Source organism: Ammodytes marinus (assembly GCF_949987685.1).
Source record: "Ammodytes marinus genome assembly, chromosome: 13".
NCBI lineage: Eukaryota > Metazoa > Chordata > Actinopteri > Uranoscopiformes > Ammodytidae > Ammodytes > Ammodytes marinus.
In genome coordinates this window covers 25,311,536-25,339,504 of record NC_137217.1, presented here as the reverse complement: position 1 = coordinate 25,339,504, position 27,969 = coordinate 25,311,536, and the positions used below count along the sequence as shown (strand labels likewise).

At 39.9% G+C, this 27,969-nt stretch overlaps 1 protein-coding gene across 2 annotated transcripts in view; it reads left to right on the top strand.

The window, feature by feature from the left end:
• LOC307259196 (mannosyl-oligosaccharide 1,2-alpha-mannosidase IA) overlaps positions 1-22,707 on the top strand; it is a 168,477-nt gene extending 145,770 nt beyond the window's left edge. The window contains exons 5-12 of one of the 2 annotated variants that reach the window (XM_080038950.1): positions 6,762-6,856; positions 9,266-9,392; positions 9,602-9,695; positions 11,667-11,782; positions 14,773-14,992; positions 18,104-18,276; positions 20,383-20,498; positions 21,144-22,707. In XM_080038950.1, coding sequence (XP_079895076.1) covers positions 6,762-6,856; positions 9,266-9,392; positions 9,602-9,695; positions 11,667-11,782; positions 14,773-14,992; positions 18,104-18,276; positions 20,383-20,498; positions 21,144-21,285 — 1,083 coding nt within the window. In that variant the 3' untranslated portion in view covers positions 21,286-22,707. The remainder of the gene's footprint in view (positions 1-6,761; positions 6,857-9,265; positions 9,393-9,601; positions 9,696-11,666; positions 11,783-14,772; positions 14,993-18,103; positions 18,277-20,382; positions 20,499-21,143) is intronic. The other variant, XM_080038951.1, reaches the window with a different exon arrangement.
• The last annotated feature ends 5,262 nt before the right edge of the window (positions 22,708-27,969 follow it).

Below are 27,969 nucleotides of genomic sequence, written 5' to 3'. Positions count from 1 at the left end.
TGACATCCTCTCCAACCACCGCTCCTCTCTTCATCCCATCAGCCACTGCTTCTTCTTCTTCTTGTTCTTCTTCTTCCCCAGTGATGATGGCAGAGAGGTTGTGGCACCAGGCAAATTGCAAGTTCAATTATTGATGGGACACTGAGTCTGTCTGGTCTGTCACGATGGGGAGAACTGATGTTTTATGACATCTATTGATGTGTAAACAGGTATGACAGTGTTGCTGTGTGACAGGAAATATCTCTTATTCTTCCTGTGGAGTGGATTAGGGTCCAGTGTGCCAATGGTATTATCTCTCAAGGTGTGAAGACAATGACACACAGTGATTTGATGTTACAGGTAGCTCAGAGAAATCTCCACAAATCCAACAGGATTTCCAGTAGTCTCCATGTATTGTATTAACAGTGGAACATGGGGAGATTATCCCCTCCCTTTGGATCTCCCCTCTTTCATTCCATGCAGGCCTGGTATTGCAATAACATTGTACAAAACAATCAGCTTTAGATGGGAATAAAAGCACAGCTGGATTTCCAAAAGAAAAAACTGAAGCATGCAGTGCCACTCAGTGGCTACCGTGTAATAAGGAAAGATTTGGAAACATCAAAATAAACCTGACTCATGTTTGAAACAGCAAATCAATCACATCTTCACAAGATCCATGATCCTGTGCAGCAGGAAATGTCTTTTCTTTTCCAGACTTTAACACACAACTACACACACACATGGCGGATATAATGGTGTGCTTTCATTCTCATAGTAATTATGCTCTGGGTAACGTCAGGAGCTGAGGCACAAGGCAGAATATATATGCACAGCCATTGCATCACAAATTGAGAGAAATAACAGCAACTGAGACTGCTGTGTTATACAGTAGCAGCAGTCAGCAAACTGTGAAAGGATTTTTATAAGCCCAGTTTAGTGGGTCAAAGGGAGGGGTACAAAGTAGGTGGGCGGCTCATGTACTTCAGAGAAGAACATTTAAGCTGATGAACATTGCTTAACAATATAGCTGTAATGTGAACTAATTTAGAGCTAGTCCTTTCCAGCAGAGGCTAGATTGAGCTGCCGCAACTTGTTTGTTTTCCAATTTGGGATTTGGTGGGTACTTCCATTTTATCGCTGCGTTTGTTTTCGGAGAAGTCCTCATGTCTAATTTATTGGAAATGCTCCAGCTTGTTCGCCTACTGGCTCTCAGGCGATGCTATGCTGCATAAATTATGCACAGTACTTTTTCGTTTTCGACATCGGGGCAGGGTGGCGGATGTGGCCCTGCGTGCTGTGATCTAGCAGACGATGTTCAGGGCATCCTTTTACTCAGATGGAGTCATCAAAACGTGTTGCTGTCACAACAATCACATATTTGTGGAATAAAGTAGATCCAATTGAAATATCACTGGCCAAAAATGTAGGTTCCTAAAATGTTCAATCATGACTCTTCCTTTGGCCTCTTCACTACACAATAATGCTGCTCAACACATGCCCCATCTGAAGCTGAATATCCAAATACGGATAAAGCTTACTCAAAGGCAACAATGTCAATCATGCTCAAATTCAGTCTTGTTGAACCATTGTTGCGTGAAGCTGCTGCAACCTGTGGACTTTTCTGATTCACACCAGCGCCTTGTGAAATGAAGAACAAAATCAATGTGCAAGGAAAGGTCTCCTCCTGTCACTCCTGTCAGATGCAACTGAAAGGGCAGAGTTATTGTTGGGGAGACGAATGAAGCCGAGACTTGTAATATTCCTATACATCTTTTTAAATATCGCCTGTGTTCCCACACCAAGCCCTTGAAGGTACAGATTAAAGAAAAGAAGCCTAATAATGATCAATGCCGCTGGGAGAGAAACCACACAAGCCGGGTGTGGTCGCTGCTCATAAAGAATGGACTTTTTGTTTGTTCCAGTCACCTCGCACCTCGCAAATGAGCTTCTTATTACCACCTTCGGAAGAATTAATCCTGTGATATCTTTCAGCGAGCTGCAGCAGGGCCACTGAACCGTGTTTGTGAGTGTGAGCACTAATGCTTTCTCTCCAACCACTGAAATTATATTTTGTAGAAATATACAATGCAAAAAACCAACTGCAGTGCAGTCTTAGTTTTGATGAGATAAAGTGTGTTATGAGATTGTACACTCTGCCTGCATTCCCTACTTCTGTGATTGATCGAGACAGGGATGAGCGTTGCTTCTATTGAGTAATTGTCAAATTTTTCTCTCACTTATACATCAGTTATTCATCACATAGACATCTCAAGAGGTGGGGAATATAGCCACAAACGTGATGCCTTCCAATTCTAAGAGGACCTTGTCTTTTTCGGACTTCACCTTCAGAGGAGAATAATCTTCTATCAGGGTTATATTCTGACTGTTTTATAAGTGTGTGCTTCCTATTAAACACTTATGAAGTGTGTTGATGAATGACTTATTTAAAAGTTGTTTGTTGATGTGTTTTAGAGTTCTAGGACCAATAAAGCAACGTTACTTGACTTAACTCATTCTATTCTATAATCTACATTTTGAAGTCATACTTTTGAAGTTGAATTTAAATACAAATTTGATTGGCAGTGTTTGTTTGTATCCCTGTGTCTGATGCCTTTAAGCTGCTCTGTGAGATTTGTTTTTGATCAAGAGGAAAAGTCCTCCAACATCTAGGAAAAGATAATGAGAAAAATAACTGTGCACTTGCATGGTGGTGTGAGATAGTGAGGGAGGCAGACAAGGTTAGTTTGCAGATCTGTGTTCACAAGAGGGCTGCTGCCAAATAAGAATTACTTATCTGCGGTCTAAAGAAAACTCCTTTTTTTCTCAGCCAGGCAAACATCAGAAGATTCTCAGAATGTCACCCACTGAGTTTTTTAGATTTGGTTGTTATTTTTGGAGCTCAGGAAAGTGACGTGACTTCAAATAAAGTCTTCTCACGGAGACGACCAGCTGCATGAAAATAACTGTGTCTAGTGCCGGACTAGGTAACAAGGCAACATTATGCATTCCCTCCGCATGGCGTATGGTCTCAGAAGTAAAGGACAGAATCAAGGGAACCACAAGCAGTCCTCTGAAGCCGAAAAGAAAATTGCCTTTAAACTGCAGATATGTTTTTCCGTGACACTGCTGTTTACTATCCATTTTTCATCTTCATGGGAACAGGTTTCTGCCTGCTCTGTCTGCTGCATTTCAGTAACGTGAATAAAGAGGAGCTGATGGCATGGGTAACGGAGCCGGGGCTTTGTTCTGCTGTTAAAAGCCAACATTTGTTCTCAGAATCTGTGACACTGTGAGAGAGAGTGAGAGATCTACTGGCTGGTTAGAAAAAAAATCTGTACCAAGTCACACATTTACTCATTTTATTGCCACGATATATATTCACCATGTCTGTCACTTGTCTAATCAGACTTGAAAAGCTAAACTCGCTCATCAAACAAAGAGTCATGAATAAGACACTGGGTTGCTGTGGTTCATCTGTAAGGATAAGGCTTGAGATGGACCCTGCGTTCCAAATTGCCTACTTTCTACTATATAGTATGTAGAAAAAAGATTTAGGATGTCCCGATTCTTGTGGCCAGATTTAGGATGGTTAGAAGTACCCGGATGTCCTACTTCATCCGGCCAAGATTGTTAGTGTTGAAAACTGCATCCTATTTGGGCGATTCTGACCCACAATCCGGTGCGCACGTGAAGTGACGTCACATCGACGAAGCCTCCATATGAAAACAAACGGGGATGCGCCGGATATAAAAGCAAGAGGCATGATCAAGGCGCAATGTTATGATGAAATACGAGAGTAAAAGTATGTTCCAATAGTATGCCTACTGCATCCTAACTAGATTATTTTTATCGTTGGATGTAGTATGTAGAATAGAAAAAAGAGTATGCGATTCGGAACACAGGGAGTGTTTATTTGTCTTATTGCAAAGTTGCCTGTGCAGAAGGATCTCCAATGTTGTCCAAACACAAATAAAAAAAGCACACGACTGAGCCTCTCTGTTAGCCTGGATAATATGTTTCCTTTATTATCATGAAAATGGCTACTGTAGTTTATTTGTGTGGTTCCAACATGCACCTTCCTGCAGCATTAAATACTCAATAAAGCACTACATTGGTGGCTAGATTTTTTTAATTGAATGTAATGTATACATGTGTTACATTGTAAGATGTACTTGTTAAGAATGCACTGAGCAGACAGGGCAGCAATTCGTAAAACTATTGACAGATGAAATTTTTGGATTTGGGAATTTCATGGATTTGTGAACAATCCCCAAAACAGACAGTTGGATGAATTGAGAGCAAAAAAAAAGAAAACATACAGTTGCCGGTATGGAAGAGTGCATAAGCCCATTCTCCTGTGTTTCCTGAGCCGAGTACTGAGAGGTTTTACTGGTAAACAGAAGTGACAGACCCAGAAATGTTGCTCAAAGTGTCTCTCCTCTGAGCTCTGACGATGTTTGCTGTGGGAGAGATGACTTCATCACTCATGCGTGTCGTCAGCCGTTAAAAGCTGATAGAAAAGCCAATTGTGTCCGGCCTTCCGCAGGAATTCCAACGGAAAGGGGAAGCAAAAGACCTGTCGGCTACCATATTCGATCAGTGTTGACCATTGCTGAATTTCCACAATCCGCAATAGTTAGAGGGGTCACAAATAAATAAATAAATAAAACATAACCAATCTTGGAATGTGTTGATAGCTTTGCATTATTGGATTGATGGGGAGGGGGCGCACACATAAAGTGTAATTACAGTAGCACTGCAGTTATGACGCTAACATGCTGCAGGAGGCTATCCGTGTGGCACAAGAGACCGGCAGTGTGACAGCAAAGACAGATTTATGAACACGGCCTTTAATTTAGCTTGTGTGCTCCGTACAGTAAATCACAGAGCAGATGCCAGCCAAAGGGGTCTTACTGTAATTAATCAACTCATTTATAAACAACCACGCAAGAATAAACGACTGCGGTATAATCAGCTGCTCCCGCTTCTTCACTGTTTGTGAGTGTGTATGTTTTGGTGTTGGATATTAGACGTTAGAGTGTGTCTGTGTGTGTGTGTACTATACTTGTTTTACTCTGCGTAATTATTTGGACAAAGGTATGGAGAACTATCTGTTGTGAAATTAAAAAAGATTAAAGCTCAACGCACAACTGAGACGTTGTGTGTTCCTGTTTTAAGCGTGGGTCTGCTTTGAAAGTGTGTGTGTGTGCCTGTGGGCCTCTGTGGTGGTAGAAAGCACATGAGCAGAGATGGGACCAAGTGGATGGTCATTAGTGCTCTCTTTGATAAAATAGAGAGCCAGGGGACTAGAGGTAGTGCAGTACACTTACACACTCTCTATTTTACACACACACACACACACTCCTACATTACCAACAGTGGACTTTCAGTCTACATTGACCAGCTTTAGATAGATGGTCAAAAAAATATTATAGTGCCATTTTCCAAAATTTCAAAACTAATTCCGCATACCTTACCAAATTTGGTGGTACTTTTTGTACCACCTTACTGAATACAATATAAACAGTTTTTCTTAGTAATGAAGAGTGATTTCACTCACACTGTCCTGATAAATATGAACTACAGATGTATTTTCCAAACTTTGGTTGTTGCTTATTTAGTCAATGCAATTTACTCACTTATTTAGTGACCGGTTTGAATGGAATGAAGGGTCTATGCTGCTGTATTTTTGGGTCAAGCAATCGACATGTACAGCAGAAAACATCTTCTGACAGCATATGCAAGAATATCTTATTTAGCAGGCTGCATTGAACCACTAGCACCTTTTTGAAAAAAAAATAAAATAAAAAATTGTCATGCCAATTTTGGAAACAGTGAGATAGTTTGTAAAACTGTACTTTTTGTGAGGCTGCAAATATCCCTCGGGGGTCGCTATGAACTCCAATAACATGAATGAGTGTTTCATGCAAAGGCTCATGGGTAGGTTTTTAGAGGACACCGCAGCTACAGGCTGTGAAAATGCCTTTATAGTCTGTGAACATTATGTTTTTGGGGTATAAGACGGTAAATAATTCTAACAGTAAATATATATCATCCTCATGGTAGAAATAATAAAACTTACAGCAGGTGAAGCCACTTTCCCCCATCTTCTCTTCATCTTCCTCAGTGTATCTGCTGAGTCACTGTTCCACACCGCTGCCATGCTCCCAAACAATCTCCTTCTGACTGTCTTTGTCTAGACTCTTGTTTTTCCTCCATATGCCATGCCTGTCTCTTCTCAATCACTTTCTCTTGTCTCCAAGGCTTTCTGTCTCTCGCATGAGTCTCCCCCTTCTCCTCTCCACACTGCCCTGTGCTACTTCAACCCCTCATAGCCTCCTCAGACGTCTATCTCTCTGTCAGGATTTCCATATCTTAATTCACCCACTTTTTTTCAACCATCGTTCCCACTGGCTAATGGAGATTTGGTGACTGATAATCCAGCTGATAAAATGATACATGACCTTTGCCTCAGCCGCGGCCCCAGAGGGTCTGGCCGGTGGAGATGGGAGAGAAAGTGTGGTTAAAAAAAATGGACTGTTGGAGATAACATCGCAGAGATTGCTTTTAATCCTGGCGGAGTCCTTTTGTAGAGGGCCCATTAGCTTCAGACCGAAAGCTAAGTAGGAAATGTGGCAGTGATTTATTTTTTCGGCTTGGTAATTTTCTCTTTCTGAATCATTATAGTACTAAAAATGTAATGTCAAACATGAAGACTTCTTGGTCTATTTACTAAGTTTTTCTTCTTCTTCTTCTTCTTCTTCTTCTTCTCTTTCCAGATGTTCAAGAGTAAAGTTCTGGAGCTGGGAGAGAAGCTGCTGCCTGCCTTTAACACGCCAACAGGAATCCCCCGAGGAGTCATCAACCTAGGGAGGTGAGTCTCAGCACCAGCCTTCACCTCCAACCGCCCTCCATTGCTGAAAAAGAGAGATGTTATCAAGTTGTCACGCTGGCATTGCATTAATCAGCATTCGGGGCAGTTTGTTTATCCTCACAACTAGAGGGCGATTCAAAAACGTGAGCCGACATCCAACTTATCAACAAATAAGAATTATGCTAAAATTGTATTGAACTTTTTAATCCACACTTAAGTTTCAAACTATTTTATTGCGATGCATTGGGACCGCTTGGGCTCGGCACATACAAAACAACCTGTCACATGTGAAGGAGCCAGGGAGAAGAAAGAAGATACACATCTGTAATTAATAAAGTAATTATTACTTGCTGATAAAAGTGGAAAAAATAAGGTGGGCTAAACATCTCTGTTTATTGACAATGGAGCAGCTGCAGCTGAGATGTAAATGAAGATGACATTTGGATAAGAATTAATCTGCGTTGACAAACACTTTGGAAGATCATATGAATAATATTTGCATGTTTTTTTAAATGAGTCGTGTTCATTTTTCAATCGGTTCTGAACCATTACCTTTCCCATCTAAAAGTCTGTATTGACACCATCTTGTTAATGTCACGGTCACGCAACAAGACTCCAAGGCATTTTTCATTTTCAGAATCCTTTTGTGTTTTGTTTTGGGGTTTGACTCTTTTAAAGTGAGAGTGGGGATAAAAGTTGCGGCTATTTAGTTTTTTGATTCAACTACTTCATAGCCAGGCCAAAATAAAAATTGGAAAATATTACAGGTAAAATGCTCATTATTAGCAGGGGGAAAAGTTTATAGTACCATGATTGAGTTTGAGTATGTGTCCTGTGAGACTGGATCTAAAATATTATCCCCTTAGAGCCATATTTGATTACTTGAAGTTATTTTGCCAACTGTTAACTGTCAAACTCCATTTATGTCTGTGTTTAGGATTTTGGTAAACCCTGCAGTATACCCTCTCCTAACCTTATTTTGTAAAATACTTCCGTGCCCCTCTGTCATCCACCTGCTACTAATTAACCCAGCAGCCAAGCTGGACAGCTGCTGGCAGATTTAATTACCTCATTCTACAGTTAATTCCTGCTACATCACCAACATGGGTCTGTGGTACAGATGGGCAGGAGGAAGCAGGCTGCCCAGTGTGGTCTTGGGGGGGGGGGGGGGGGGAGGGTTGAATGGAGTGACATGCAGACACTCAATCAAGTGTATCCACACTTTATACACACACACACACACACACACACATATGTAAATGTCACTTTAGAATAAACATATTTAATGTGTGACAGAACGTCAACAGGACGTGGGAGCACTCAGCACACAGGGGAGTTCAGTTCTGTTGCTCAGCCTGTGGCTCTGACTGCATGGGAAGTATGTTTATACAGTATACTGTATATGCTATGAGTGATGCACTGTGGTGCTTTATTTGGTGTAATGAGTCCCATTACTGTTTGTTTTTGTGATCTGCAGACAGAGTTTAGCTCAAAGCTACCTCTGGTACAATACTCTAAACAAGTAATCAACTCGATGTTTCAGCTCGTTGCACATAGTCAAGGAAATGTGAGTTCAGGTGGAGGATACACAAATGACAATAGATTCATGTTCAAATAGATCAATATACTTTGGATGTAATGCATAATGCAGATCTCTGGAGACATACAGTTGATGGTTATTGATTTCTGAATAGGGAATAAAAAGTAAGACAAGAGTCTAAATACAGAAGGAAAAGAGGTGCGGTCTCTCTGCAACTTTGCTCGTCTGCAGCCTGCTCTTTAAATAGTATGTTCTATGTCATAACTTAGAGAGGATCATTTCAAAGTGGAAGAAATGAAAGAACTATTGCACAGTAACACTGCCGCTGACACAAGAGGATGATTCAGAGCTGAAGCTGGCTGTAAAACTTTAAACTCACTAGAAGTGCAATGTCGAGAACAGGATGAAATTGAGAAGATTGGGCTGCACTGAAATACAAAATCCTAGATCTACGTACTTTATTTATATACCACAGGTGACAGGACATATACAAGCTGTCATACATTATAAAATGCATATCCATTCCATTTTTAATAATAATATATGTTTCAGTTACTGTCACATCAGATTCTAGTCAGCAACTACTGTACTGTTCTGTTATTCTGGTAGATTATACAACAGCCCAGTGGAAAGTTTTTTTCTTAACTTCTTAACATTGTAGTGATCAATTTTCTAATCATATATTCTTAATACTGGTTTATAGAATCATATATTTATCGTGGACATATGCTGCCCGTATATGTACTAGTATGTTTTATCCTTTGAAATAAATTGAATTTAATTTTCTGTTTGTCTTGAGTTGTGTATGAAAGAATTAGCATTAAAGAGTTTTTCCGATACTTATACTTGTTTGGATGTTGTCTCTGTTGCAGTGGCACCAGTTGGAGCTGGGGCTGGGCCTCAGCCGGGAGCAGCATCCTGGCTGAGTTCGGGACCCTTCACCTCGAATTCGTTCATCTGTCGGAGCTCTCCAGAAATCCCATCTACACAGAGAAGGTGCCATACTTAGATCATACTGTACTTTACCAGACAACTTACTACTATTGTACTGAAGTTTTGTGGGATTCAGCAAGACCATGGATTTCTGATTAAGTGCCATTTCTCTGCAAGATGCTTTTTTAGCCTTGAAGCGACGATAGAGTGCAGTGTTGAATGTGTGTGTGTTACCATGGCATTGTCCTGATGACATTCTTTCATCTTTGCAGGTGATGAACATCAGAAAAGTGCTGAACAAGATTGAAAAACCCCACGGCCTGTATCCCAACTTCCTCAGTCCGGTCAGTGGCAACTGGGTCCAACGTGAGTAGTGCTTTGTTATTCTGGCTCAATATACTGTATGTGACACTGTTGAAGGATCATGGATAAATGTGATTTACAGAGACGTGTTGAACTGTTTTAATCTGGACTGAAGGACGAGGTCAATGGCCCTCTTACATGATAGGAAAATAAACATAGGGTTTTTAATGTGACCTTGTGACAAATCCATCTCTAAGCTGCCATGGGAAGGTCATTCTGGTGAACTTCTAGGTGTAGTAATAATTGTGTTTTACCAATGTGGGTCAACATTACAGTACATAATATGGTACAGTATGGTGCAAGGCTTGGGGCTCAATGAGTGAGATGTCACATTTTTTTACTTTCCCCTTTTCTGACTCCGTACTGTGGCTTTTTACACCACTCACGTGTCAAAGCTATTCTAGCTGCCTGCCTGTGTCATCCATCTGTCTTTATCCTTTCATTTTTCATATATTAGACTCATAGCAATGGTTGTGGGACTCCTAAGGGTTATTAAAATGATAATGGATTCCATTACTTCAGGAAATTGAATCTGTGTGATTTACCTGAAAGAAGGTGACGAAATCACGGGATAAGACTACTCTCTGGGGCCGAAAAAGGTGTTACTCTGGATGATTACAGGGGCTAATTGTTTTGGGTTAGGATGGAGAGAAAGAAAAAACTGCAGATATTTTGAAAAAGGGGACAGAAATCTTGGCTTCCCAGCTCTGTGTCGGTGTCTAGGGCAAACACGGTAGTGCTGTGATAACCTTGCAGGGGAGTTTGCTAAAGTCATGTGTGCATAAAATGAGAATGAGTGGATAGACACCTAAGCATGTCTCATCTGCATTATAATTTCCGTCTTTATGAATTTGAATTCAGAAGTAATTTAGATTGTATCTCATTTTCTATAATCAGTTCACAGTGCCCACATACCACAAAGTACTGAGAAAAGCCAAGAAAGGTTGTAAAAATGTAATGCAATGTAATGTAATGCATTCTTACTGTAGAGAATGCAGTAAGAATGGACTTGCATGTTGTAGATGTTTTGTAACACTGCAATTTGATCTTTTACATACAACATATAATGCAATTTCATATTTTGGCTGGTATGATTGTGAAATATACATCAACGTACCATGGAAACCAGAAGGGTCAATATGGTCAAGAATGAGTTACTTTTATATCATATTTTTTCAGCACTTCCCACCTCTCATTCGGTCTCTGTAATCATATAATGAATTGAATTAATGTGAACTCGAACCGGTACAAAATGAATTCTAGACCATTATGGGGACAATGAACTTCCTAGTGTGGGGAGAGAAATAATAATAATAACAACAGTGTCGGCTTAATAAAAGATAGAACTTGTTATCATACCGAGGGAAATAGTTGTGCAGAAGTTGAGAAGCAAAGAACAAAAGCGTGCAGATAGAAACTATGAACAACAATGCAAGTATAATTAAATCCCCAAATAAAATGTTGAAATGCTTTGACAGGTTTCTTGCAGCACAAACAACGGTCGCAAACATTCCCAGTTTTAGTTTAGAATTGTGATGTCTCACTGCAGAGAGAAAATATTAAAGGGATAGTTCAGTATTTTTGTAGTGGGGTTGTATGAGGTACATAGGTATAGTTAATATGTTACCTTATTGAGATGGATGTCAACGCAGTCACTATAAGGAGGGGAAGGGGGGAAGTCCCGTTAGCAGTGTTAGCAGTGTACTGTTGCAGAGGAGGTCAGATGAAACAAATTTTTTCTCAACATATATAAATGCTAACTTAAGAAAAAATATCCGTTGATGCTCTTTTTCGCTGCTTTAGTTTGCCGCCAGAGCGCTGATTATTTTTTGCACTTTTTTTCAGGCGTAGTTCGGCCATTGTTATTAATACGCCAACTTGTGTCTGAATTGTTTAAGAAAAGTAGGTTCTACACTCTTCAATAATTCTGAATATTTGGTTACAACCCTGTTTCCCTCCTGTTTCCCTTCTCAGATCATGTTTCCATCGGTGGCCTCGGGGACAGCTTCTATGAGTATCTGATCAAATCGTTTCTAATGTCCGACAAGACGGACGATGATGCGAAGAAGATGTACTACAACGCACTGGAGGTATGGACATGTAAATCTTACATTTCACATGGAGCGATGGGACAGTAACAATCATTTGATTACACCTTTGATCAGAGTATACAAAGTGCTCTACAGCCAGGCGAATAAAAACAAGTTGGATGACAGCAGGTAACTGACATTCCTTTCAGGTTTTAGGAGATAGCTGATGGCTGAGGGAAGGATAAACTATCTTAAACCCCCTTTCAGACTTGGAATACATTGCTGGCTGTGTTCATCTTCAAAGTGAGGCTTTATGTCATTCACACTGCGTAGGTGTCGGTTATGTAAAAATCTCCATGGCTTTACTCAGACAGGACGGTACTTTTTTAAGGAAGGAGCCACAATGCCCCTGTGATATATTTGGCACCCGGTGTGCGAGAGTGGGAGCGTTAAATTGGAAAGAAAAATGATAACAAGGAAGTATTGTTGCAGTTGAGGCCTTAATTAATGACCTGTGTGAGCCATGACTGAGGAACACTTGAACAATGAGGGTCAACCCCTTTTCTCACAGTAAATAGTTCTCTTACAATTAAATTCATCCTTTGAAAGCCCCATACTAAGGTAGAAAAACGATTGCATTTCATCTTTATTTGTGCATATTTAATCTGTTAACGTTAATCTGGCGGTCTTTTGAGTAAAATACATTTATTTGTACATTAGACCAATATTTTAAATGCCCATGAATTTCCTAAAAGAGTGAATGTCTGAAAGCGGCTGTTCTGTAGTGATAGTGCAAAGCATATCAATTCAAACAAGGGCTTTTATTCAAAGATGGCTCCCTCTCCTATTTAAATTCAAGAGATTTTATTCCGAAGCAGGTGAAGAACCATAATGTGTGCTTTTATCCAAAGCACTGTACCATGATATTATACAGTCGGAGTATTTGTGTGACAGATGTTCTCGATGGAATGGTCACAGGGGAGACGAAGTAAGATAACATCTAAAAGGAAAGATTCCTGCTACTGCGTAATGTGACTAGATCGCAACTGACATACACTTCATACTGTAATGTAAAATACATTATAGCAGCGCCACTTTGTGCATAAAAAAGGCTGTGCGCATTTGAAGCCACTGAAATAAAATAAACTAAGGCTTCCGTTTTCCTCTTTAATGGAGATAATGTCTGAGAAAAGCACAATCCCTGAGGCTGCAAGTATCACAGACAATAACTTAATATTGCTTTTGAGATTTCCTCAGTTTTCATCAGAGGGACGAGCCAGAGGCATGAGTACTAATTACAGACTCTTCTTCTCCCCTGTGACTTGATATTTAAATGGCCAAGGACCCCGGCGCCACCAGATTTAGTCATATACTGTATATGTTTATACAGAGATCTAAGCTGGTGACGAAGCACAAATCCTCATCGTTGGTATTCATATTAAAGTACATTACTAATTAGAACAGTGTTCAATGAGAGATCATTTTCCAATTATCCAAGCCGTGAATTACTGCTAACAACTGCTAATTACCAGCCAAATGATCAGTCTCAGCCCTCAAGATTTTTTTTCAGAGAACATGGTAGTCATAACCGAAACCGAGAAATACACAAAACCTAAATTTGAAAATGTCTCTGAAAATCAGGTTGAGATTTCATTCCCTATCTCTTTCTCTTATCTCTGCATGATCTATCCTCTCTTTTTTTAATCATTTATTTAAAAGATGTGTTCTGGATATACAGTATTTTTCACATGGAAGGAATCCCTTATACAAGACATCTATTCACACTCACAGTGCGTGGCTATTTTCTTAAATTCAAGTCAGATCAAATGTAAATTGATAATGTAGGGTATTGGCTTTGTTAGTTCAGTGCTGCTGGAGGGCATTAGCTACCATTGCTCTGCCGACATAAAAGTATTGAATAACTTGAAAAGCATAAATATTAATTTCACACAATAATATACCCACACACTGTAACCCTCTTGAAAATTCCACCCTCAGAGACTCCATATTGTTAATATACACTATACATACAGAGCTCAAGAGTGATACTAAAGACATCATTTCAGACGGTGTTATTAAGCCCCATGAGTTCACTGACCTTCAGCAAATCTGATTTGTTAAGATAATCTGTTTGGATACATTTATGGTAAATTAATACCAGAAGTATGCATTGCCTATTTCATCATTTGCAACTAAATATATGTTGGGGAAACAGCTGCAATGGTTTAGAGACAGCTGAATTGGAGATTGCATGGAAAGTGCATCAATTCATATCTTGAAGGGTTGCCCTTTTAAGGAATCAATAAGGGCGTTATCATACCTATAGTTTGTTTTCTTTGGTGATGGAATGGAACAATTTGTTACGATGTTGCATGTTGCCTCGAGTTTGGTTTGTGTTCAAACAAAAGCATTAACAAGTGGCCCAGGATTGTATGATGCACGAGGAAACTGCTCTTGCTCTCTATTTATTCGGAATGTCCATGTGAGAGAACTTCCAGAAGAAAAATAAGAATAAAAGAAGAGCAGACTCCTCACTTTCCAATTTCACAATCGGGGGACAACTATTGGCTTCGGCCTTCATCATCGTTTATTACATCATTTGCATTTATCCCTTCATGCAAATTATGCAGTTTAAAAATGAGGTGCGGCTGGCTTGGTGCGATTATTCAGAGATAGTTGAGAGCTGCTTTCTGCATTTGAATTGACTCAGGGTCCTATCATGCTCTCACCGCAAGCACACAAACGCACAACAATCATTTAAAGTGCTGCATTCGCTGGTGATTAATGTCGTCTCACTGTTCCCTTTTTAATACGTCTGGGTACAGGAAGGCCTTGGCAGATTCGAAAGCATGCCCTTTGACTGAATCCTTCAAATAAGAACGTAAAGCTGTAAATGATAGACCCAATTACAAATGGAGAATGATAGAGAGTCCTGTCTTCCTTTGATGCTATTTGCACTCATAAGTATGTGGTCCACAGTGTACCAAGATTAATGGACAGTATCATTTTGGGTTTAAATATTCCTGACCCATTGTGTTTTTGTGCTGCAGGCTATTGAAGCTAACCTGGTGCAGAAGTCCCCTAGTGGTCTCACCTACCTGGCCGAGTGGAGGGGAGGGATCCTGGATCACAAGATGGGCCACCTGGCCTGTTTCTCTGGGGGCATGATCGGCATCGGGGCTGACGACGGAGCAGCGGAGAAGAGACAACACTATCTGGACCTGGCTGCCGAGATCACACACACATGCCACGAGAGCTACACACGATCAGGTGAGAAATTGTGGAAATGTCTCTATATTCCTCCCAGTGGGCGTTGTGTATCTACTTTTTGGGGAAAATGTCAGGTTGCTGATCTATTTTTTTAAATGGTAAATTATAGTTGCATACTCTTTTAGATCCAAATAAATCAAAATGCTAATCCAAATGCATTTTTTTTCTCAACACGGCACACAGACTGGCTCTTCTAAGAATAGCCAGTGAAATGTTGGGGTTCGTCGTATGTTGCGGTGTAGTATATCTGTCTGGTTAAGAAAGGTTATGGTGGCATTAAGAGAAAATGAAAAGTCAAGGGGAGCGATGTTGTAAATTCAAAGGGGCCTCTGGCGTTTTCATTTTGCCCCGACTCGAAAAGGAGAGTGGTTCTTGGTGGCTTGATCTCAACAGGGAGACGACAGGTTCTAATAAGGAGCCGCGAATAATTTAAGTTCTCGATAATTCTCACAGCTGTAGGCAACATTTGTATTGAACTCCACAGGAAGGTTTACTGTTGTTCCAACCCATAAATAAGGAAGGGTTGAAGAGTTCTGAAATGGTTGCACTCACAGACGGTAGATACACCCCTGGAGAAATGTGCAATAAAGAGAAAGAGAGAGAGGGGGATGAAAAAAGAGCAGCACAGTTGCCAGCAACAAGCCTGCCCACATATTTTTGGAAAGACCCTTGTTTGATCTTCTCTCCCTTGGCATCTGTCTTGGCCTGGACAATAATCTCCTCTGCTAATTTAAAGATTATTTTTTTCTTTTTTCTTTTTCTTTTTTTGCTACTTCGACTGTTGGGTGGGCTGAACTGATTCCTCCTCAAGTGTGCATTCGCTCTCGCTTCTCCAGTAAGCTAATATGACTCACATAAAAGGTTCCTTGATACGCTTGGAATACTTTTGATCTGTAGGCCCAAAAGGCTTCGCTGACTTTCTCTTTCATAGTCATCCACCAGGTTTCTCTTCACTCATTAAAGGATATATGGAAGGTGCTTAGCCGCTCTTGGATTAGCTGTCTGCAGGAAAAAGAGAGGGAGAGAGTGTGAGATTTGCTCTTGCATGTGCATAAAGTGGCTGCTTTTATTTCAAGCTTTGTCTTAAATACTGATACCGTGAGGAATCCTGCTGCTACTCTTCTGGGCCGCTGCCATCTTCATAGCAACAGACTGGTGCTGGAGATTTGGGGATCTCATGAGAGAGTAGAAGGAAGAAGAAAGGGTTATTGGTTTTATATAAAAGTGGTAATGGATTTGTGATGCTTAGCTTCGGGGAGGGGGGCATCTGGTGTGACCATAGCTTAAATCTTGTTTAGGGCAGGCTACATGGGGAGTTCAGAGCAATTCAAACATGTTCCATTCCAATCAATTTAAACATACTTTTTTTTTTTTTAAGTGACAACACTGGTATCATGTAACCATTGAGTGTAAGAACATTATGAAATCATGACAAGCTTTAGTATTTTACAAAGCCAGACCTGTGTGAATCTCACAGAGGTCAGTTTCTGGAAATGTGCAATTCAGTCTTGCAGCCAATAACATATCTGTCTGACGATTTCAAAGTTGTGATTCTCCATAATGTATTATCCAATCTCCCCTATAACTAACTGAATTTGAGGAGATCAAGACTTACATATGCATAATGGCATAATCACTGTCTATAAGCTCATGTCGGTAAAGAAAAAAGAACATTGACAAAGTTAGGTACAGAAGGGTATGTTTTACATAAGATGTTGCTATTCAATAATCAACTTCTGTGACTACTTCTGAATAAAATGTGTCCAAGGCATGCTAATCATTGGATTCCCTCCTTGAAAGATTGATTGTCTTGTCTGTGCTGTGAGTTACTGCTGGTTCTCAGTTGAATTAGCGTTAGCATTCTAATCACAAGCATCAACAACCCAGATTAATTTGTTGAGGAAAAAAGCCCTGCAGACAGCATCAACCTGAAAAACACACACAAGGGAATACATTAAATAAGAGATACAATTCTGTCGATTAAATAGGCATATTTTGAATATAATTGGTTCTTTAAGCAGTTAATGTAAATAAAGAACTGTTTGTGAATTATTGGCATTAAAAGCTAATGGCACTGTTTTGTAATTTTGCTACTAGAGCTTCTGTTTACCCTGTATGAATGGTAACTATTGTGTTTCTGCCCTTTCTGGAAGTGTGTTACTCTGTTTACTTGAGGCCATTGCTGCAATGGCTTCTCATTATCCAATTCTCCTTGTGATAGTTCTATTTAGCCACCATACAATACTGGTGGTCATTTTTTTCTAATTAGCTCCAGGTCATTACTACATTACAAGTATAAGGGAAACAAAACATGGCTGACCAGTGGATTTATGAAGAACAGTAAATACTGTATTGCTTTAATGCTTCTCCTTGTCTTGCTTGCATGCTCGCCCACTTACTCTCGAATGGACTAGCTGACCCAGCTGTCTGTCACACTGACTTCTTATTTCAAGATGATTGTTTGATCCAATCTGATGCAGCCTCAGTGACCTCAGAGAAGCTGCTTCCTACAATTTTTCTACCAAGCAGCTACACAGTGGTTGGCCAAAATCACAAATGATAAACCAGAGGGGGGGGGGGGGTTAAACATTATTAAGCACAGTAGTTAAATATGAATTTTCCGATTGGTATTGCATGCCATAATGCAACTTCCACCCCACGCGTGATTCAGAATTCAAGTGGTTGCTCCTGTCCTGACCTTGGGAAGAATATACTGTGTTCCTTTGTGCCGTATCATGAATAGAATCTCTTTTGCCCCGCAGTCTTGAATTGTGGTGGAAAATGTAATGGAGGCAGGGAGAAGAATAAAGAGAAAGAGAAGCTCAGAGACCATCTGGACAGCTGGGGAGGTCTTAATTGTTTAACTTCTGCCTCCAAGCGCTTTTTCCTTCTTCTTTTAAACCAACAGTGAGTGAATGACTTCTGTACACTGTGATGTTGGGTTGTTTACTTGCAAAAGAAGAAAAAAAGGGAAAACATTGAGTGCTTTGAAAGGATTTGAGATTTTTAGAAACGGGCTTTAAGGAGCTGAGCTGTGAAGGAGCTACAAAATAAAACCCCAGTGTTTGATTTTCACCATCTTTTATTTATTAATTTTTTTGTCTTCTTCAGCCACCAAACTGGGACCTGAGGCGTTCAGATTTGACAGCGGAGCCGAAGCCACGGCAACCCGGCTGAGCGACAGATATTACATCCTGCGACCAGAAGTCATCGAGAGCTACATGTACATGTGGAGACTCACCCACGACCCCAAGTACAGAGAGTGGGGCTGGGAGGCGGTCGAGGTGAGACGGTGTTAATATCTGCATACATTAGCATTTATCCTCACTAGTTCTGATTAAAAGAGCTATCCCAAGGTTCAAAGATAAGATTGTGCTCACCCATAATGCCTTTTCTCGCCCATAAGTGAAACGTGAAATACTTCCATTCTTCCTGATTTTAGCCATAGAGTTACTTCCAAGTCCATACATAGTGTCGTTTAAGCTGGCTAATATACTAAATCAGACCTGCTTGTCAGTTGGTCAAATAGCTTTCGAAAATCCCCTTGCCTGTCGCATATTAGAAAGGGTTGCGGTTTGTTTCTGACATTCTGAAATGTACACCCTTGGTTGAGCTTCGTAGAGGTGAGAAATTAGCCTGGGTTTAAACTCCTCTCTCTAAGCTTTCTTTTATAATTCTTTACATAAGTATGTCTGTCACATTGCCAGGTGAACAACCCATTTCAAAACTGTCCGTCTGAGCGTGGCCTAAAAGCCCTTACAAGAGCTTCTCATCGCTTGATTAAAGCATTATACTCCCGTGACAGAAAATAAATTCCCGATTAGTGGGAACTAGTCCAAAGTATCTGCCAAACGAGAGAACAAATTAACTGTCAAAAAAGTCAAGAATTCCAGGAAGCACATAATATTATAACGAAGAGCTCAGGCAGCCTGAGAAAATCCTTCTGACCAGTTCAAGAGCCTGACAGGACAGTGGAGGTATGGTAGCATATGTGCATGTCACCACATGGGCGTGGGATTAGCCCTGATCAATCTACTATTGATGAACTACTATTTTTTGTGTAGCTCCGTTTTAGAAAGTGAGGAAAACAAGTGAAACTGAGTGTTCACATTGTACCTAGCACTTCTGTGATGTTGTGTTTAAAAGGACTTGTAAGAGCCCGAAATGTAATTTAAAAGATGTAATAAAACCCCAAATGTATTAACTAGTCGATTATGTAACAAAATGCTGAGCCCAAAATGTAATAACATTTTACCCATAATGTCACAACTTATTACATTTTGACTATTTAAACAACCTAATAAACAGACTTGAAGAAATCCATTTGCATAGCAACATTAAGGCTACAATCAATCTCTTTATGTAGTGTATTGTCCAGTTTTCACTTCAAAAGAACTACTGCTATAAAGCTCAACTTTCAGTTAGAAGAAAAAGACACAAATGTTGTCTTACTCCAGTTCAGTGTAGTTCAAAGAGTAGCTATATTACAGTACTGTACAATGTGTATACCCTATACTTCTCTCCTGGTAGTGGCTTGGCTGATTTTATAAATTAGTCCTCAGCTATTATGTCAAGCCCCTTGTACACCCTCAATTACCCTCAACCGGCTTCCTCTGTATCGTGTGGCACTGTACATTAGCTTGTAGATCAAGCAATCCCACTAGCAGAAGAGGTGAAGGTTGCATAGAGAGCACCATTATTAATGTGGCAATAGACAGGACAGGAGCATGGACAGGAGGCTGTGGTACACTGTGGAGCGCTGGCATGATAGATTTAGCATTAATTTAGTGTGCACAGACGTGGAGAGATCAGGCTGACGAGTTTGACGGGCCTTTAATTATCGGGCACAGAGGTTGAAGGCAATGCACAACGCCTTCTCTTCATGAACATCAAGCTTAAACCAGCCGGGGTCTTTGTTAATTACAACGTATTAACCAGCCCTTTGTAGCAAGGGTAATAATGTGCTAATCCGCTTGGCTAGCTCCATTAGCCCTTGTCTGATTTAGCATTGCTATTGTCTATAGCCGGCTGTAAGGGCTTGACATGTTCCATAATTTAGTTTTTATTTGGTTGTACAAGAATTTCTCTTCATACACCATATATTTGACAAATAAGTGATAGTCTTTTTACTCCTGTGCACTGTCATTTTCCCTCTACAGTTTGTTAAATAAGCACAGTGCAGAAGGCCACTCTGTGAGAGTTGATTAAGTGGGTGATATAATATATGAATATACATTAATAAATAAAAGAAGTGTTTCGCATTCCATTTGTACAATATGGATGTCAGCTACTAGAGGTGGTTTTTAATTTGTCCAGAAATACACTATATGTTTTTAGAGACATATGTACACTTGTAAACCTGCCCTCTTTCCCTCTCTATCTCCCACCAGGCCCTGGAGCAGAACTGCAGAGTGGAGTCCGGCTTCTCTGGGATCCGCGACGTTTACACAGAGTCAGTCAGCCACGACAACATGCAGCAGAGCTTCTTCCTCTCTGAGACACTCAAGTAGGTCCTGTTTAATCACCACATACCACCCTGGCAAATAGGCGGAGTTTAGATGTGGCATCATCGACGTAGAAAGTAAAACAGGATCCAATAATGAATGCGTGGGGATGCATCTCTGCCCCAATGTTCGGGAGTCATCTGAGGGACACTTTGAATGTGATATTCTTCATTTCGCCTGTAAAAAGAAAAAATGGCTGACCAGTGTCTGTTGTGCAATGTCATGCCTGAATTTGAACCTCCCCTCATTCTAAGGTCATCAAGCAATACAAGCCATTCAGGGTGCAGAGAGGTGTCACAGTTAGTGTAGGGTAAAAGGGCATCAAATATCATATTCAGGTCAGCAGACAATAAAGAATTTTTTAGACTGGACTGTGCTGCTGCCTCACCCAATGTTAGACTACACCCTAAAATACATCCAATCTAAATTTAGTTGACCAGACCAATCAAAAAAATATTAACTTGTGAATGAGTTAGTAATGCTAGATTGAGCTCACAAAGAATTATTGCGTGACTCTTGCAAAGATGGAGATATTTAAATATGGCCAATTACAAGAAAATGTTTCAAATGTGAAAGGTAAAGCATGGGTAGGTTTTCAGTGAGCCTTTGGTTTTGTTACTAAGTACTTGTGTTTCCTATTTGCTCAGGTATCTGTACCTGCTATTCTCTGATGACGACCTTCTCCCACTGGAGGACTGGGTCTTCAATACAGAAGCCCACCCGCTGCCCGTCATCCGCAAGGGCTGCCTACAGGACGAGGCCACACAGGGCAAGACAGTCTCCGAATAAGACTGAACAGCACCAAGGACAGTTACAGAGACACATTTTTGCACAGTTCATGTGCACACACACAGAGTCACACAAGTATTGCAAAACACCGATCCAATGCAGGTTCCAGAGTCTTTCTTCAGGAGCGAGTTATGGACTCTCTATTCCTTTCCAGTAAAAGGATGTTGTCGTTTTACGCTGTGATTGTATATCCTTTTTGGCCGGGTTGACTTCCTGCTGGCACTTCTTTTTTGTGGACAATCAAGACAAACATGACTTTCATGAAAAGAGCACCTTTTTCTTTCCTTCTTTCCTCTGTGAGGAAAACCAGTATAACGTCGTGCAGACCCAGATGTATGGGAGGGAGGGTTGAGCTAATGGGCCATATTGTTAGAAAGAGGGAGAAACGTATAGGAATCCACTTCAGTTTTGCCCTTTTAATTTGTGTTTTGTTAATCCTAAAGCGATGAATGATTTCCCTCTATCTTGTCATTGCATCTTTTCCTTTGTGAGTACACTCTTTGACCAAAGGTTTTCTTTGAATTCCTATTTCCCCTATTTTCCAGTAATGTGTTTTTGGTGAGATTTGACAGAAGGTAAAATGTACTAAGTAATTGAATTGTAGGGATTATTGATTAATGTACAAAAAGACATGAAATGTGATTCTCGAATGCACCTCCAATCTAACGTTGATGTCATGTTTCTTACTGAAACAAGCTTGAATTAATTTTTTTTCCAGTTGGTAGGTGTCAGGAAAGTGGTAGTGTCTTATGCATCCAGAGACCATTTATTAGAAAGAAAGAAAAAAAAAAGCCGGTGTCGGGTTTGTGTTTCCACTGTATGCTTGGGTTATTTTGTGAGCAGAACCATGCTTTCTCAGCTCTCTCAGCCTTTCAAATCAAAGTTACAAATGGAGTACTGTCAGTTCTGTGGCTGTAATACACGCATAAAGGAAAAAGACCGCATTTCGCTAGCCAGCTCCGAAATGGATTATCCTGTTTCTGTTGTAGTTCTTCTGCTTCACCCTGCCTTTACATGTGAATCCATATGGCTGCCCAATACTGATGTTAAAGGCTGTGAGCCTGAGAGATTTCATCTTCATCACTGTTCTTTTCATCACTGCTGTCATGCAGAGTTGTGGAGCGAATGTGTTGTACATACAGATGAACTGAGTGACCCACGTATGAGCTTGTCTTGACTTCATTTTGTGATATTTTTTTTCTTTCTTTCTTTTTTTTTTTTAAACTTCGGTGGTTATTTTTTTCTGGTTTCTCTTTTAATTTGCTTCCCTCAGGTGTAAAAGTAAAACAAACACAAAAAAAAATAAAAAAAGGTTCTGATATTAAGTCTAGTTAATGCTGATATTAATTATTGTTATTACTTATTCTTACTGTTTGATTTAACTTTCATTGTTGAATATTTTTCAAATACTGATAAAAAAAAAGACCTGTGCAACTTTGTACATTTAAAACGACTTGTTTTGTGGTTTTTATTGGGCTTCGTTTGTTTAAAAAGGACGTCCTTCTCTCTGTGGTATTTGTTTTTCACTATAGGTTTTGACCCTTTACTTGGGAAGTTTAAAAGACACAACCTGCAGTGGCTAACAAGGAGGAAAAAAAACTCGGCTCATTAATTGCGTTTCAGTTTTCCATTCCAGGAAGTTCATTACAGATTCAATTGAAAGGTGATTTCTCAGTGTTGTGGAACATATACTGCAATCAAGACCTCAAAATGACTGATGGGGTTTAAGCAGCGCACCTCTTCCACAATGCAAAATTGAACACCGTCCTCCACAAATGGTTTGGCCCTGTACCTGATGTCATCTGCATCCTAATTTGAGTGAGATAGCGTGAAGTGATTTTTCATTGGCTTTAAACAGTATCCGCATGCACGATTGACATTTAATAGTAATTCTACAAAATGGTGCTTAAATGTCATTGATCTAGCCACATTAATCTTATAGTCCCCTTAAAAAGCGAATGATGCAAAAGGTGTGTGAGTTTAGATGCCAAATTGTTAATGTTAGTGGTAAAGTTAAGACCTGAAGTGCTCGGTGCAGTGGTAAGGTATTCTTCCTTCAAGCTAAGGAATGGTGATGTATTTGAAGGGCAAAAATGAAGGGCGCAAATTGCTTTACGTTTGAGCTCGCTTCATCTTGCCCGAGGACATAAAAGGGAGGATCACCGTCTTTGTGAGGGCACCTGAGACTGGAAGTCAAGGACACACACTACATCAAATAAATCCTCCCATTTAGTTTTTTCCCCCTTTGCGGCTCTGATTCCCGAGCAGGGCGACAGAAACAGAAATGTTGTCGCTGCTGTCTGACTTGACGTAGACCTTGCATCGGTGTGTAGCAAAGGGGTAACAACCACCGTTGTCATCCAGCTGTCTCAACCAGGGCAGCAGCTTTACAAGGAATAACTGGCACGTGATGGGGATCTTGTTTAAATTATGAATGGGGCTATATGTAAATTGCATGTCCAGTTACTCTGCTCAAAATAATTGCTATTTTAGAAAATTATTCTAAGGAAGTCTTTATAAATCTAAGACATACTGGCATCATTTTTTCTCACATTTGCTAGTCTGCCAGGAAATGCACACCCCTTGCTATATCCATAGGAAAGTCTCACAACCATGAAACTGACTATCAAATGCGTTCCCCCTGTAAAATGGAAAAATGTAGCGATAACTGCCCTTCTAAATATTTAAATGTGTCATAGGTTTGACCTATCTTTCATATTGAAAATAAGGGGAACCATATCTGATGGCATAATAGTATAATAGCTATCTATCTTAATGCATTCCACCCCTGGTAGAATGGACAAACTTGGGGATAACAGTCAGGGTATGGCTGTTTTGGGGACACCAGTCAGCAGGAATTGACGTATGTGTGACCTTCCTTCCATATTAAACGAGGTGTCTGATGACAGACTAGTAAAATAAACTTAGCCTTGCTACTGAAGAAAAGTTCCTATCGATAAAAATGAGATGACTAAATGCTTGTTTAAAATGCTAATTTCTCTGTAACATACAATCTATCTGACATTAGGAAAACATTTGGCCATAACACAAATGACATAATTAAGCTAGAAGTCAGCTTTTTTGTATTTTATCTTCTGAAATGAAAACAAAAAGAATGGAAAAAAAACAGAAAGGTTCATTCCCCCTTTCCTAAAAAAAACCCCTACCACCACCTTTGGATAAAATCAAAGAATTTGCTTCAAAAATCCCTTTGATGTATTCTGGGAAAGCTATCTCATCTCACACGACTCTCAAATACACAAAACAAACATATCTCACCTGCAATGTCACGGTCCTAAAAGGGAAAAAAGTTTTTTTGTGAATAACTTTAATCTGGCGAATAGATAATTTGCCGAGTTTGACATCTTACGACAGCAGCAATTTTGTCACATTTTTAAAATGTACTGATCGTTTCATGTTCTGGAATGAGGTCCTTCAAATTAAGACTTAATGTCTAAACTCCAATTGCCCCCCTCATTCTGTTCTTTCCCTCCCTCTCAGGTCTTGTCGGTACACTTTCACGGTTTGTTAGACAAAGTTATTTTCTCTCAGGGTCGCTGGTAAAAAAGGAAGGAAAGGGTTATAATGTGGAAGGCATGGCTGGATAGTTACCGCCTTGTTACTCTGTAAAACGGATGGTGAGGTACCAATTGTGCACAGAAAAATGTCTTACGAAAAAACTTGTTTATGGTCAGTTACATGTGATTCTTAAAGAATACTTATCAACATTGGGGCTGAAATGAATGATTATTTCCATTACCAATTGATTTCTCAGTCATTTCTTTCTACTTATTGATTACTATACATAAAAGCTTATGTTGCCCAGGTGATATTCAACAGTACAACAGTACCTGAAGATATTACAAAAAAAATATATAGAAACAGCAAAGGTTCACATTCAAAAGCCTGGAAACAGGCAATGTGAATTAACCCAAATGATCATTCAACTATCAATACGGTTGTGGTATTTATTTTTATTTGTTTGTGGACTGATGAATGGCCATTGCAGCCTTGATATACAAAGAAACAGCATGACAAGAGGTACTTTCAAATCTACTCTTGTATGCTCTATTCAATTCCATCTGAATTCCATCTCAAAATACAGGTAAAAGCCTCTCCAGACCACCACGTGCGTCATCGTTGAAACGTTGTCAACACTTGAAAAAAGCATGCAGGAGAACAGTTTTTTTGATGTCATATTTTCAAACCCCTTCATTGTAATTTCCCCTGCTTGTGTCTGTAGCTTTGAAATATACTGCCTCTCTACTGCAGGCCAAGGACGAGGTACATGATTGAATTTGTTCTGCACAATGAATGGAAATCTATTCGGTAATCTCTATTCTGGGACCCATTCATAAATTCAGTTTTTGTGTTTTGGGGAACATGAGAGCCTTAAAGTTGCTTTGGAACAAACTAAAATAGCTCTCTTGGGTGCAAACAAATTGTGTGTGTGTGTGTGTGTGTGTGTGTGTGTGTGTGTGTGTGTGCGTGTGCGTGTGCGTGTGCGTGTGCGTGTGCGTGTGCGTGTGCGTGCGTGTGTGTGTGAAAGAGAGTGTATGGGTTTGGGGAAGGGTGGCTGAAAAGGCAGCATAGATCATGCATTTCTAAGTGAAGGGAGCATGACAGGCTTTCACTCAGTATTTGGTTTACCATTACATACGTGACTTTGAGAAGTGTATAATGACAAGTGAATAACAAGTGATTCAGCTGTTATGAGTGACTGTTTGAGAACGTTTTGTTTAGTATATACGATTAGCACCCAGGCTAATTATTGGAAGGCACTAATCCAGGCAATATGGAAACCCATGCTGCATTGTCCCCTGCCATTATCCAATTTTATGATTAATTAAATTTAAATGCGATTTTAAACTAGATTCTGATTCAGGGAAATTATACAATTGAGTCTGGCCAGACAGACATTTTATATTTATCTCTAATTAAACATTCTAATTAGATATCTAACAGTGATGCTTGAAGTATGTCTTTCCAGTTGTGATTCTAGTAGTTGAAATGTTATCCGATGGCATTAATGACTACACACAGGATGTTTCTTGCATGTGTGTGTGCTGCTACTGTATGTTAACCTTCCCTACAACAATACACCCATGCGAGCATTGAAAAGATGCCTCGGTCTTCAGACAGAGTACGGTGTGGCTCTAGTATGTGTTTGTCAGAACATACTGTGCTACTCTGCACTGCTAACACTTGAAGGTCCAACAGTCCGACCTAATGTACTGCCCCCGACATCTTGATAGCGCTCAGAAAAGGGGGCACAACTGCATAATCAGCTGCTAATACTTCTAAAAATAACACACACATGCTCAAGGGTCAGGAGAAGGATGGTGGAGAATCGGAAGGTATAGACAGCATGCATATATCCTTAACTCATCATCACACAGTAATGCTGGTTTTGTTGTGTTTTTAACGACTTAATGTTTTCAGGCTTTTTTCCCATAAAGGTCACACCAGAGGTGTCTACACAAAGCAGGCAAGAGTTAATGGAACAGCATGTTCTAACATCCGCTAATCAAAAACCTGAAGAACAACCTAGCCTGAAAACAATTAGTTTAGCATATATTTGAGTCATAAATCAAAAATATGGAGAAATAATTTGTCTGACCCTTAGATTACAAATCAGGGTTTAATCAATTTGATTATAATTCATCCAATAGTTGAAATATTTCATTCAAAGCCATAAATGTCAAGAGGAAAAGTCAGAGGGCTGGTAAAATTATTAATGTGCATAATCATGGCACCATTGGTATGCCAGTCCATCATGAAGATGATGTGATATTAAGCTGAATAATTGTAAACTTTGACCTGCATGCGGTCAAGTCTGTTTGCTGTTAAAGAACAAACTGGATGACTTGGCAAGAGATTGAATAAGTGTATTTGCATCTGCAGCATCTGTGCTTGAGGACACTGACAAGACATCAGGTGTGACAGCTTACAAGCTCCAGCTGTAGACAGCTGTCTCCAAAATTCTTTCTTGCTATTTAATTTTGATTATATTGAGGTAGGATAGGATTGTGTTTCCAAAATGTCACCCCTACCACTCAAATACATTAGTTTACATACAAAATTTGCTCGAGTTTTGAGCCTGCTGTTAATGAACAACATGTGATGCACTGACAGAGGAGAGACTTTCAGCTGGGAATAGTCAAAACAAATAGCAGATGGTGATTATTCAGTGTCCTTGGAAATCAAAAAGTAAACTTTCTGAGGAAAACGTTTTTCTCATGCTGTCGAATTTAATTGGCAGTACCTTTCCAAAGTGGTAGTTCAACCTTCAAAATAATAATTTCTTGTTCCTGCAGAAATGATGCACTGTGGTGAATTGTGTCCAGCAGATACTGTATAATACTGGGATGAATGGAGATCAGAGACAACTCCAGCAATGGGTTTTTACGGGCTGATTTCTGGTGCTAATGTTTGTGCACAGTATGTGGCTGTAATGTGAGGAGGTTAGTTTAAAGATGAAGACAATTGTTATGACTTGAAGCCAAATCAGTATGACCAGTTTAATATATTAATAGTTGACAATACTTGTGAGACTGAATACAGCACCCATGCTGGTTTCGCCTTGGTGCACAGCATGATTGTTCTGTAGTGGCCCATCCTCCTTGTCAATTAAGTGTTTTAATGTTCAAAGGCTTGGAGGAGCCTCATGAGTGGAGCAATTTA